This window comes from Calypte anna, chromosome 2, assembly GCF_003957555.1.
Source record: "Calypte anna isolate BGI_N300 chromosome 2, bCalAnn1_v1.p, whole genome shotgun sequence".
In the NCBI taxonomy this organism is placed as follows: Eukaryota; Metazoa; Chordata; class Aves; order Apodiformes; family Trochilidae; genus Calypte; species Calypte anna.
In genome coordinates, this window is record NC_044245.1 from 108,966,289 (window position 1) to 108,980,545 (window position 14,257).

At 43.6% G+C, this 14,257-nt stretch overlaps 1 protein-coding gene across 1 annotated transcript in view; it reads left to right on the forward strand.

Moving 5' to 3' along the window:
- The first annotated feature begins 213 nt into the window (after positions 1-213).
- MAPRE2 (microtubule associated protein RP/EB family member 2) overlaps positions 214-14,257 on the forward strand; it is a 61,194-nt gene continuing 47,150 nt past the window's right edge. Inside the window, exon 1 of the mRNA XM_030444199.1 lies at positions 214-448. Within this exon, the coding sequence (XP_030300059.1) occupies positions 327-448 (122 nt within the window). The 5' untranslated portion in view covers positions 214-326. The remainder of the gene's footprint in view (positions 449-14,257) is intronic.

The window sequence follows — 14,257 nt, forward strand, 5'->3', positions numbered from 1 at the left end:
CCCTTCCCCTCTCCACAGCGAGCGAGCGGCTCCCGTTGCGCGGACACCTTCCCCTTCCCTCTACCCCCCCTCGTCCCCCGCACCATCCCCGCTCCCCTCCCTGGGGCGCAACGGGGCTGCCGGGGCGCGGAGGGAGGGGCGGCGCGGTGCGGAGTCTGCCGGTTGCCATGGTGAAAGGAGCGGGGAGGAGGAGGAGGAGGAGGGGGGGGTGTCACGTGGTCTGACGCGCGCGGCGGGGCGGGGCGGGCGGCGCGAGTCCCGGGCGCCGCCGCCGCCACCTTCCGCACACCAGCAGCGCGGGGCTCTGCGGAGCCGCGGGAGCGCCAATGCCCGGACCGACCCAAGCCCTCTCCCCAAATGGCGAGAACAACAACGACATCATTCAGGATAACGGGACCACCATCATCCCCTTCAGGAAGCACACGGTGCGGGGGGAGCGCTCCTACAGGTACTGCGGCGGATAGCGGGGCGGCGGCGGACGGGGGAAGCGGGGAGGAGGGGGGGGTGGGGATGGGGATTGGGGGGGGGGGGCTGCAGCGCGGGGGGTGGTTGCATAAGGCGGGCGGGATGCAACCTCTACCCCACCATCCTCCAAACCCATCCCGCTCTTTGGTCCCCGCGGGGGCTGCGGTGCTCGCTCGCATTGTCCGGCTGCGAAGCGTTCGGTGAATAGGCGGGATGTCTGCGGGGGCTCACCGCTCCCGGGCGGAAGGAAGGCGGCTACAGAGAATAAATTATAAAAATAAATTATAGGGGAAAAAAAAAAAAAAAAGAAAAAGAAGGGGAAAGAAAGAAAGAAAGAAAGAAGGAGCCCCGCGCAGGCATCCAGCTCCCCCTGGAAGAGCCGCCGCAGCACCTCGCTGCGGATCTGGGAGGCGGCGCCGTGCGGGAGGCGGCGGCCGGGGATGGATGGCGGGGCGCGGGCAGCCCCTGCCCTCCCGGCAGCGGGGACAGCAGCGGGCGCTGCCCTGCGGGGCGGCCGCGCCCCCGCCCCAGCACACAGCCCCGGGGTGACTGCGGCCCCCCGCTCACCGGGGCGGGGTGACAGCCCCCTCCGGTGCTTGGGGAGGGGGGTGCGGCTTCATCCGCCACCTCCGCGGCGGTCAGAACCGGCCCCATCTTGTACTTATTTATCTCTCAGGTTTTTGTTGTTGTTGGGGTTTGGGGTTTGGTTTTTTTAGGATGGGAGGGGGGGACGTCCTTTGTCGCAGTTACAGGCATTTTTGATGAATCTCTTGGCATGCGCTGCTGGCATGGCTTCGGCACTGACATCTCTGACAATATGTTCCGGCAGATAAGCTCATTAAAATTGTTTGCATTGTTTGATAAGGGTCGCGGCGCAGCCCGGAACGCAACTGGTTTTAGGTGCTCCTTGCTGCCGACTTGAAGGGTGATAACACGGCTGGTAGCTCCCCTTATGTTAATACACAGTTATTTTAAACCCTCCCTGGGTGACAGCAAGCAATGCCTCTGCGGAGAACACGCCCCTTTAAAGCTGATTTTCAAACAGCAGGAAATGATGCTGCTTTCAAAATCTGGCTAAAGTGGCCGAGTCGTATGCTCGATTAGATGAAAACAAATGTGGGTTACTTGGCTTGTTTGTCTGAAGAGAATCACAATATTTTTTTCTTCTGCTGAGGAATAACAGAGCTACTACCAGCATTGCTGAGCATTAATAACCTTAACAGTGAACCTTGTTGTTGGTCACACACTGAGGGGTGATGGGGAAATGCCTCAGAGTTCTCAGTGTGTGGTTTGTCTGAATACCACAAAATTTTAGTGCCTCTCTCTGACTCTGTTGATGTTTTGTGTAATGAAGCCCGGATGCACACATTTAGTAGAAAGCAGCAAAACTGATTTTGCAGAAGACGCATTTTCTACTTGCAGAAAGGTTTCAGCTCTTGCTTCCTATATCTGAATTTCAGCTGAGCAGTACAAGATTCTGTGTGGAGGAGCTGTGTTTTCTTCTTGCAGCTAAGCAGAAGTATGGAGTAGATTTGAAATGTGTTGTCATGTACCTATCTGTAGTTATTCTGACATGTCATGGGCTCTACTGATTTCACAGCTTTCCTTCAGAAAAGTTCTTTGGAAAACCTCTGTTGCACAGGGTTCTCCACTCTCTTTTTGCAATATATTTGTGTGCCATTTTCTTCAGCCATCAACAAGGTGGTTTGCTTGTCCTTCTGTCTGTCATATCATACACTGAATTATGTCTAGAAAAGACATTTTGCAAGGCTGCTGTGTTAAGCATATGACTACAAATAATTTTATCACTTGTCCAGTTTTCCACTTCGAACTGTGAAGTTATTCTGCATTTGAATAGCCTTTCATCCAGAGGGTTCTCCTTAGTTTTATGGAGCTTTGGATCCCTATCTAAATAAATAAAGTAATGCAGAACTACTGATGCTAATTCTGCATGTGATTGTAGGGCACTAAATAATAATTTTTAAAAATTTTTTTTTTTTTTTTTTTAAGTAAGGCTTTAATGCACAAATGAAAATTTCCACTGGGGAATTCTACTTATGATCTCTTTTCCTTGTGGAAACCTACCCTGATCTACTGAGTCATGGCAACCTAATCTGTTGAATCTCCCTTTCTCCAGAGGAGAGAATGATTTGTTTTAATCTCTATCTCCAAGCGCTTTCTGAAGTAAATGTCAACCAAAAGAGAAAGAAACTATACAGGAAATATTAAACCCAGTGGAACTTCTTGATTCTGGAATACAATCTGCTTTTAACTTCCATAGAAGTATTTACTAGCTAAGCAAGTTTGGTCCTTGCTAAACTTGAGTTTAAGGAAGAGATTGTTAATGTAACAGATTAATGGCATTAGTGTTGTGCCTACTGCCACGTGGGACTCTTGGTGCCATGCTGAATTTGGAGCAGCCTCTACAACTTCCCCGTATGACACATCGAGTAGCTATGCCTTTGATTGTTGGGCTGGTTTGTTCCATGTGCATCTAGAGATACGGAATAAATATGTCATTAAACACAGCCTGAAGCGTGACATTAGCTCAGCAGTTGTACAGATCTACAAGTAGGTACTTTGCTTGCAATAGACTCCTGCATACTGCAGCTTTAACTCTTAAATTGCACCTACCATATGTATAAGCATTCCATATTTGCTTTTTATTTATCTCTCCTGTAAGATCAGAAATGTTTTCTCATTTTTACTTTTAACACACTGTGTTGCATAAAAATTAGTGTTTCTTGATCAGAATTAATTTGTGTTTACCAGTTTAGATGTTCTTATTTAGATGTTCTCAGATGTGGAAAAAAAAATATAAATAAACAAAAGCTTTATTGTTTCAAATACCAAAGATTTGATATCCATCTTCCAAAGCAGATTTAAAGACAGGTCAAGTTCGTAACATTTTTCAGAACAGGAAGCTGACAATGAGAGGAGTCGCCCTGAGTTACCCACCAAGTGAAGGACGCAGCAGGGAACTGAACCTATACCACATGAGTCCCAACCATGTGCTCTGTATGCAAAAGCCACAAATAGTTTTCCCAAGTCTTCCAAAGGACATATTATATTTTGCAGACTGGGACATACAGGCCTGAGGTGTTAAGTTTCTCATCCAGCCTTACTGAGCTGGTAAACGGAAACCAGACGCTTTGACATAAAATTCAGTCACAGGGAGATGTTACCTTTCAGAGTAAATAACTGTAATCAATCTGTGCTTCCCTACTGAAAGGCTGTTTCAGGCACTCCAGATCAGGAGGCTGACTTGGAAATTTTAGTTGGAACTGAGGTGTCATTTTGTTGGCCCAAAATAGATTTGGGCTCGTTTCTGAGAACGACATTACATTTAATTATAGTTTTGCTTGTATGTTCAAAGAAGACTAAAAAAATCCAATGAGAAACCAAATCAGCAGCTGTGTGGAGAGTTTTTTAGGCAGGGCAAGTCTGCAGAGCTTTTTTGCCAGACTCTAGGTACCCTCTGTGGTTCATCAGTTCATCATGTTTTTAAAAGCTATCTGTACAAAGAGTTTTAATATTTTCAGGCTACGTGGTATACCTAGCCTAAGCCACGCTGGTCTAATAGGGACAAATTGTTATACTCACTTTTGCATGCCTAACTTTGTTTATCTGTGTGCTGCTAGAAGAATGTACAATGGCTATATTTTGGTTTTATATCCAGAACTAATTTCCTGATTGTTTGTTTTTTGCTTTTATTTTTGTTTTTCCCCCCTGAGTTTCCAGGGACTAATTTTGTGATCAGTTTCTTTTAGCTTGATTTGAAGAAAAACAAAGAAAAAAAAAGAAGCAAGCAAACAACAACCCAGTCCTCTTTCCTGTAATAGGTACCTTTCTAATGGTATCTTTTTCTAAATATTTAGTTTTCCTAAGTGTTGCCTTCCTTTTAGAAATCACTAAGCCACCACCCTGCAGTGTTAATGAAAGCTGGAGTGAGGGGAGTGCTTTCCTCGCTCTCTGCTGTGATAAACTATGGGGTGAAACTGATCATATCTGGTGGCTTAGTTTACTGCAGTGGGAGCTGAGAACTTCCACACTGAGTGGAGATTTACATTCTAGCAACATCTGTCTTGGTCTCAGCCTTCTCAGCTCCTGATGAATTGTCAGGCCCCGTGGCAAAGAGCATCCTTCCCTCCCTGCTGCTGTCTTTGGTGGCTTTGTGCCTTCCACAAGTCTGCAGCTGCTTTGCCTTACTCAGGCAGAAGGTGTTTTTCTTGCTCTAAAATTAGGTAACATTGAATATGATAAGCAGGTAATTCCACTGAAGTACAAAAAGATCATTGATGTTGTTAAAATTAATAGATTAAGGCCCCAAATTCTCTTGCTTAGACCTGGGAAGAGGATACAGAGTACAAGCAGTGAGTTGTCTTTTAGCTTGATAGTACAGACTTCGTCCGCTGAAACTGTAAATGATAGTCAAAGCAAATGCTACTAAATATGTTAGTAAGTGAAACATTGTTTCCAGAGGCATTTCCTCTTGGCCTAGCAACCAGTATTGCAGATTAAAGATTTTTGCCCTGGATTTCACTGAACGGAGGGAAGGGACAATAATAAATGTTTGGTTTTGTTGTGTTTGGTTTTGTCGTTGTTCTTGTTGTTTTAAAGACATAAATTACACCTCACAAATTTGGATTGAGCTTTTTTTGAAGTGGTATTTGTGATAACCCCCTTGCCTGTCAAACATCTGGATTGCTGCAAAATAATTACTTATCCAAGGAAACACCACCCTGATGACTTACAGCTAGCAGCTACTAGCCAGAAGGAGAGGTACTGTGCAGAAATCTTTCCTGGGTTCCTGTGAGCTTTGGAACCTTTTATTTTCTTTCACTTTCGTGAAGCTGACTTCCTGCCACTGCTGCTTTTCTGTAATCTTGTTTTCTGATTAGGGAGTACTTTGGCTAGGGAGAGCTGTCTTATGAGTCTCCTTTGCTGGGCAAGTCCAGCTCTCAAAAAATACAGGATGAAGCTGTTTTGAGGTAACTGGGAGTCACATGTGAGTACATGTAAATGTCTCGGAGGATTATGAGGATTCCTCTGCTCAATACTGCATTGGTCTAGATAGTCTGTTGCCTGCATTTTGGCCTGCCTCCTTTCCTGACCTAGATTTAGCTCTTCCTTGAAGAAAATATCTTCACTGTATTTTGGGAGTTGTAGGTATTTGTTAAAATCAGGGGCTGGGAGGTAGCCTTAGGGATGAGATGCAGAGAGGGGAGAAAAACACTTCACAAACAACACAGTTTGTGTAAGGAAATGAAAGTAGCTCCCAGACAGCACAGTCTTCTCAGTTTGCACTCAAGTGCTCTTGCTAAAATGGTCTGAGTGCAGCTCACTTGCACCCAGCCTCTTTGGGCTTCAGAAACATCCTGTAGGTGGGAGGCTGTGTTCTGGTTTTCATTGCGTGGTGTGGTTTTTTTAAACTACCTTGTAGAGCAGCATAGCAACAGAGCTGTGTTTCTGGCTTACTAAGAAAAAAAAAAAAAAAAGCATCGAGTTTAGGACATGCAAAAACTGAACCTGATGCTGTCACTTTGAGGAACAGACATTTGGCTTCTGCCTAACTTCAGTCTAGCCTCCCTGGAGAACAGGCACTGAAAAATATGTTGTGTTGTGAAAGAAAGGTGATTTGGAGGTGGGACTGGGGACCAGAAGAGCCTGATTAAAGCTGTTTGTTTGTGTTTTTCCTGTGCTGCACAAATGGCTAGTTTGAGGGAGATCCAGCTACCTCATGACAGGCAGGCTGGACCACAGGAATGTTCTCCCAGGTGGCATACCTGGTCTAACCTTTTGAGGTATGAAACTTGCTTTGGGAGGCAGTCAGAAAAAATAAGTGTAGCAGGCCTATATTTCAAGCGTTGGCATTTGAACAAGTGACTTTTTAAAAATATCTGCAGAGGTTTTGGCTTTGGGGGCCGGGGGGTGGGGAGGTTGGTTTAATTTGACAGGCTTTCCTCCTTCCTCATGCCCAAAGCTAATTATAGCAAAGGTTTGGTAAGGAGGAAGATAAATCGTGTGCCAGCTTTTCATTCTGGAGATGCAACTTTCAGCCTTTGTTTGATAATTGAAAACAAGTGGTCTAGCCACATCTGTTCTCAATCAGGGAAAACCACGGAGTGGGATGGCACGAAGGCCGGAGCGCGGCGTAAGCGTGGTGGTGATGGTGATGGCTGCAGCAGGAGAGACACTGACACAAGGACAGTGTTTGGATGTTTGCATCATCCTTGTTCCCTCAGTCCTGACCTCCAGCTAGCAGCACCGATCGCTGGCTTCCAGTATTGGCGTTAGGGAATGTAAATGGGAAACATCCGTGTTTCTTCTATGGATGGTGTTAGCTGAGCACTGCGTAGCTCTTTGGGTCTTGCTTGGATCTCTGCTGCCTGACTCACTGATAAAGCATCTTCTTCATACTGTTTTATTATAATTAGGTGGGAGGGCAAAGGGAGTATCAGCTATAAAAGTTAACTGAACATGTATTCAGCTGTTTTGTTTCTAAAAGTGGTGATTTTATTTTTAATGAGATTCTTCAGTCTTCATGCTACTGCATGTATAAGTAAAAATTAAAGTCTTACCTGTATTATTTTGACCAGAAACACATCTAGTTTTCTAATGGTATATCGAGTTATTTAATAATTGATAGAGAAGGCTCTCTATACTGAAGGCACACCCATTAAATGGTCTCAGGTTAACCACTCTGAAATTGTTTCTTCTTTCCCATACAGCTCCATGCTTAGTGAAGGGTGCCTTTGTGTTAAATCTGTTTTTTTGGTTTTTATATGGTATCCAAACAGGAAATGTAAACATTCATCAGAGTCAAGAGGTAAGGATGTAGCTTCCGTAGGAAATCCTGCATCTGTGCCAAGTTGTTCTGCCATTCACATGCCATACAGGTTGTGATCTTGACCTTTTGGCCTTGCATTACGGCCACCTTCCATTGTTTATGTGCATCAAATGGGGAGGAGGAAAGGGGTTTGAAATATGGCTGAGGTGGTGGAAGATGAAGCTTCTGAATCTAGGTCCTGCACGGATGGAGGGACAAAGACATTGAGTGTGAGCTTGAGTGAATTTACACAGAAACTTATAGTGGTCTGGAACAATATTTAAACAAGCTATACAAACTGAAAACTTCCTGGTTTGACATTTGTTTGGGATTTCTTCTGTGTAAATTGGGCCCTTTTCCAGTGTGGTGGTTGACAGGGTAAAGGAATAGCTTATTTTGCTCTAATGGTGTACTGTAAAGCAGTACTGTATGTTCCTGGTTTTCCATATAGTTGTATGTATTGTTTCAGAGCTTTAATTTTCAGTATTGTGTTTCTTGGCAATTTGGAACCCTGAGAACTAGTTAGTGAGATATGTGGACTTCATTCCTGTCTTTTAGGAGTAACACAAGTGAATATCACCCCTATCACAGGGTTCCTTAGTACTGGACACACTTCCTACCCAAGCAGCTGTAATTATTCAGAGATGCAGATGAATGCAAATTCTTGCCTGTCACTCTGGAATGCAGAGCTGATGCTCAGAATGGCTTGCTGGCAATATGTGTTTAACAATTTTGGAGGAATGAAAATTCATTTTAGGCAATTTTTTCATGGTTGTTATGCTTTGCTTCTTAAGATTAATATCTGTGGAGTTAGTCCAGTACTATCATGAAATGGGAACACTGAAATATTTGAAGGAGAGTATGTGTTTGCTTTACTTATGGATTCAGTCTTACGCAAATTGTAGTTTATTAAAATAACTATAGAATCTTTGAGTGATTGTTTATATGTAAGTGGAGTACAAAACCCAGTGATATATGGAAGTCCCACAGGAGATTTCCTATACATAAAGACTGTGATTCATGGGAGTGCTGAGCACATGCAGGCAGTGAAATGATAATTGGTTGAGTAGAAGGGATGTATTTTCCTGAAAGGATAGCATTCTCGTGTAAGTAGCTATTCTCTTGGAAACCTCATTATGCAGAGTGGTGTTAATACTTTAGTTCAAGGGTGGTGAGACACTGGCACAGGTTGCTCAGAGAGGTTGGGGATGCCCCCTCCCTGCTTGTGTTCAAAGCCAGGTTGGATGGGGCTTTTAGAAACCTGGTCTAGTGGGATGTGCCCCTGGCCATGCGGGGCAGTTGGGACTAGATTGTCTTTAAGGTCCCTTTCAGCCCAAGCTATTCTGTGATTCTATGATTCTAACGTACGGAATATTTGTTTGGGGTCTATATCACTCCTTGCCCATGTAAATATTTCAAAGTTATGCAAGATGTGGATTCTGAATCAGGATCTGCAAACACTGCTTTCACTCAACACATTCATGTCATGCCGATTGTCAGACTCAAGGAGGTATAAGGAGAAGTTTCCTTTTTTTTTTTTTTTTTTTTTTTTTTTTTTCCCTTTAATTTTATATTTCTACCTGCTGAAGTTTGACTCTCCAACATACATTTTTAATCTCTGGTCCCCAAGTGTGAATTGAGTTTCATGGCAGTGGGGATGTAGTAGGAATAGGAATGTAGGAATGCCTTTGTGTCTTAATCAGCTCTATATATTGAGGTGTTTTTTCCACCTTTAGCACATGCACATACACACAAAACTTTTCCTGAAATGCTGCACAATATGGACTTGATGGTGCTGGTGAACAAGATGAACATGAGTCAGCAGTGTGCTCTTACAGGGAAGAAGGCCAAGCCCATGCTGGGATGCATTAGCAGGCATGTAGCCAGCAGCTCCAGGGAAGTGATTATTTCCCTCTGGTGCTTCTGGGACCATATCTTGCATACTGTGTCTGAATTTGGCCTCTCCAATTAGAGAAAGACGGTGATTTGCTAGTGATGCAGAGGGCCACCAGGATGGCCAGAGGGCTGGAGCATGTGATCTCAATTTGGTCAGCCTGGAGAAGAGAGAGCTCAGGAAGATCTATGGCAGTCTTTAGCTGTCTGATGGCTTTAGATACTGGGTGAAAAACTTCACAGCGAGGATGGTCAGACACTGAGACAGGTTTCCCAGAGAGGCTGCAGAATATCTGTCCTTGGAGAGACACAAAAGTCAGCTAGATGGGACTATTGGCAGCCTCTCTGGAGTTCCCTGCCTACCCAATCACTTCATGATCCCCTTCTGTAACTCTAACAGACATAAATGGCTCTTGAGTTCAAAATGCAGCACAAAAACCAAAGTGATGAAGTCAGGTGCTTGAAGAGTGAAAGGAATATCATATAGCAACAAATGTACTACTGCCACCAAGGTGAGATCATCAGAGGTTTCAAATGGAAAAGAAAAATGTGTTTATGCAGTCTCAGTTTGACTGCATCAATTTCAACTCTTGTCTAGCTTAATTCTTGCAAAAACTATACTGCTGCTGCTGAAGCATATTGAATACTTCGTATTGCACTCTCTATATCACTGGGAGCAACTTCTGCAGTATAGAAGCCAGGAATGAACAGAAGTTCATAGACACACAGTAGAACAAAGGGCTGGTTTTGCTCTGTCATAAAATTAATTATGTACCTTGCAATTAAAGATCATATCTTGGAGTTAAAAGCTGATAAATTACTTCCTCTTCTTTTCATGAATGTTTTCATGCAGACAATGTTAGCATTATTGGTACGTTTAATCTGCAGAAAATGTTTAACTATACACACAGCTCTTTTACTATGTCAGATGTGTGCTTAGTTTGACATGCCCTTGCAGAGAGTACTGCAGATCTGTCTTGTTACATTACCTACAGAAACACTGAAAGGGTTGAAGAAACCAAATATTCACATTGTATCGCACAGATTATTACCTTTTTAACTGCACTTATATGTAGTCGGAGGTAATTCAAACTATATCATTTTTTTTTCTTTCTGCATTGTTTATTGTGGGTGTTGAACTTGGTAATATCACCATTTGCCAGCTGGAAGCAATAGACTTTAGGAATTGACCTCAAGATACTCCATGAAAAGAGGCCAAGTCCTATTAAACAGGACATCGATGTTTCTCTTAGCTTAAGGTACAAGGCAGTACTGGTGTTTGTAGATAAAGACTGTTGTAACTGCCAGAAATTCTTTTCTTACAATCACAGTTGTGTCAAAGTAGTAAATGCCATCTAAAGAACTTTATTTGGGGAAACAAAGCTTCTGGGAATTCCCCCTTTAGATAAGCAGGAGGTTATAAAAGCTAAAATCCAAAAGAAGACACCGACTTCATGGACTGCCAAAGACAAGCATTGTTTTTTAAAAAATCAGCTTTACTGGTAGTCTCAGCAATTGCTTTGGTAGTGCAATAATGGTAAAATAAGTTTGTGGTTACTGGCATGCAGTGAGAATAACACATTACATAAATCACAGATGGTTGAGCTAGAGTGTTCATAAAGGGCAATTTAGTACATGAAGGATTAGTGAATTCTAGTTGCTCCAGAATTATTTTAGCAGTTTAGTAATTGCACTTAAAAGTCCACCCCTATTCTTGATAGTCCTTGGTAAGAGTAATTCTTAAGTGCAAGTCATTTACTGATAATATCTTGAGCACAAAAATAATTTGAGTGTCTCCTTGTCTATTATAGTATTAACTCACGAGAATGAGGGAAGAAGTCAAGTTACTTTTTATCCAAACCCAAAATTAAGTCTTGTGGCTGGTAGTGTTGACACTTGAAATCTTTACAATATTAATAGAGATCTGTAGGGAGTTCGTACAAGCCAAAGGCAGGGGTATTTATTTGGGTCTATTTCAACAAACTCAGGAATGCTAGAACTGAGATTATATGTTATTATTTTTGTTCTGGCTTGCACCAGTGGTGGAGGGAGAAGTGGAAGAAAGGTTGAATGCAGAGCATAATAGGCAGCTATATAGTGTGTTGGCCCTGTGGGCTGCAGTGGCAGTGCTGATTTGGGATCATGGTTCAGGTTGCAGCCATCTGCTGGAGAGCTTGGTCCTAGAAAACTTCCTACTGTGTGGCTTGCACACCCAGCAGAAAGCCTGACACTTGTCTTTTGAACCCCAAATGACAGCAGAGTGTGGTGGCAGTGGGAAGCCTGAACTAGAGCTTAATATTTGGCGTTACAAAACAATACAGCCATGTTTCAGGGAGTGGTGCACCCGTGAAAGCAGCCAGAATGGTTGCCTATTGCTTCATCTGTTGTCACATGCTTGTTTACAACTGCAGGGTAAAGGTGGCTTAAAATAAATGTTGTCTTATACCCTTGCTCAGTGTCGTCACCTTCCTGCCGTGGTGACTCTTTCAGGGATGGAGGGAGGCTGGGTGCCTGCCTGGCAGCTGGGTGGGTCATGGAGCATCTTTGCTCATGGCTCCAGGGATGGTTGCATGGGCAGTCACTGTGCTGTTTCTTGGCCTTTCCCAGGTGTCACACCACACACTTCCAAAATGCCTACTTAGGAGGCCACTTTCAAAGGGTTTTACTCTCTGCAGTACCAGGGAGTTGAGCTCTGATCCTTGTGGGCCCCTTTCAGCTCAGGATATTCTGTGATTCGAACATACATGTATATCAAGGTTATAATAAATATTGCAATGCATTATTTAATGTGTATCTACATTTGTTTTTACTGTAAAAGAGAAGTTAATGCATGGTGTAGTCTTTTTTTTTTTTTTTTTTTAATCATATTACATCATTTGTGAGTAGAAAAGGGGTATTGTAGACCCCCTTTAGCAAGCACCAGACCTTTCCCTTGAGAGTGCTCTGCGGGTTAATTTTGCGTGCCTTGAACAACCAGGCTTTATGAAGTGTATTGCAGTCTCCTGCTAAGAAACAGCAGCTACGTGTGAAGAGAGAGGCATTGCGTTTCCCCTTGTGTAATCCTCCTGCTTTTCCCTTCTTCCCAAACTGGTCCTTCCCTGAAACCCGTGGATGCTCAGTGTCCGTCTCCTGCTGAGTCACTGCCTCACTCGCCTGGCTCTGGGGTGGGGGGGTGTGAGGGGTTTGGCGGCTGCTCAGGCCCCCAGTCAGGAGGGCTGTATAATGTTACAACATCTCGTTTGACATGAGGTTATGCTTGGAGTAAATCAGTGTGTTGCTTTAGCCTTTCACCTCCGGATGGATACATGTCAGGGGGAGGAGAGAGAGAGAGAAAGAGAGAGAGAGAGAGGGGGTGGCAGAACTCCGGATAGGTCAAAACTAAATTCGCTTGGTGACTTCATCTGACTCTAGTTAGTTGGATCTCATCCCTGCTGAAACTCCCAAGCCTGCCCATAGTGTTTTCTGGACTTAAAAGGCGGAAATAGCAGGAGTCAGGAGCAGCAGGCTGCCAGGTTTCTCTGCCAGAGCTGCTGCTGGGCCACAGCGTGGCTGCTGTGCTGGTAGGTTCTGCCACTGACACAGTGCCTCGGGTACCCAACAGCTCTAGTTTTCCCTAATCAGGGTTTCTGATTAGTTTTATCCCTTCTTTGCTGAGGGCAGATATTTCCCAGGTGACTGCTGAGGTGCATGGCTGTACCTTTATCGTTTTGCCTGGGAGTTTGCACAATGCACTCGTGGTGGGAAGGTGGCTTTTGGGACAAGTTGTCCTCCGCTGCTGTTTCATTTCCCAGTAAATCTGCATTTGCTAAAACACTTGGGAATCTGCAGTCTGAAAATATGACTACTCATCCATCATCTAGTGGGATAAAAAAAGATAGGAAGTTCCCTTGTTATTCCCTTGTGGAACCCAGGCTGAGAACAGAGGCTTGCTAAAATGTGCTGCCTCTCGAGGCACCCTTTTTCCACTATGATGAGTGTACTCAGTACTGCTGTTACCTTGCTTTATAGCATGTTTTTAACCTCTTAGAATTTCCTTAGCATGCATGTTTAGTAATCTTTCATTTTCCGTAAGAGAAAAAGTTAATTAAAGGAGAATTAAAGCACCCATGTTTGTCTTGGTGAATTGACAGCTTGCTTCTTAGAAGATTAGGTATTGGTTTATCAAGCTTTTCCAAGGTTTTCTAGTTATAAAATGGTAATAGATCCTCTTCAGATTTCTGAAATGTAGGTGTTTCTACTTGACTTGGGTTTATTATGTCTGAGAATCATTTTTCTCTGAATCATGGGGGTTTTGTTTGGTTTTTTCCCCCCCACAATCCCCTTGTCTGTTGTGAAAGTTAATATAGTTGCCAGTGTCTATTGTGAAAATTTTACAGGTTGAATGTCTGCCCTCAGGGCATAAGAGCAGCAGCTCAAGCTTAAGATCTTGGAGTTGAAAGTTTTGATGGGGAGGGTAATAACTGCAAGTAAAAGCAGTTTATTTCTTTAACATTGCAGCCTTGCCACACTTACCTTCCTCTCATTCAGCCCACTTCAAAGGTTTTTGTGGTTCTCCATTAATAAAATGGATTCTTAATTTGTAGCAATGTTCATTTTATGCTGAAATTTATGCATCCTTTCCCAAAGTTAGTGAGTGCCTATTCAGCACTAAGCACTGCTCTTGCTTTGTTTGACTTTGCAGCAGTTTGAGGGTGCTGTGCAATGCTGTGGGGTGCTCCTAAGCAGAGTAAAAATACCTTTGTAGAAATGGTGGTGGCCAAAGAGTCTGGATTGCTTCCATTTTGTGTGAGCTGTTGATGCCTGCCTTTCTTGAACCTCTGTCCTTTGTCTAGAATGTATTTTTTGGTTGGGACTTGTTTACTCATAAAAACAGATAAGGAGCCTTTCTGGATATGCAAATACTTTCGGCTGCAATTAAGATACCACATAGTTAAGTGTTAATATTGTATTGTACTTTTGGAGGCAAAGGTGAACCCTGAAGGAGAAAAAAGAAAGTTAATATTGTTGTGCAGACATGACATGTATTACGTTGCCATACAGTTTCAGTGGCAGCAGAAGGAATGAGAAGGC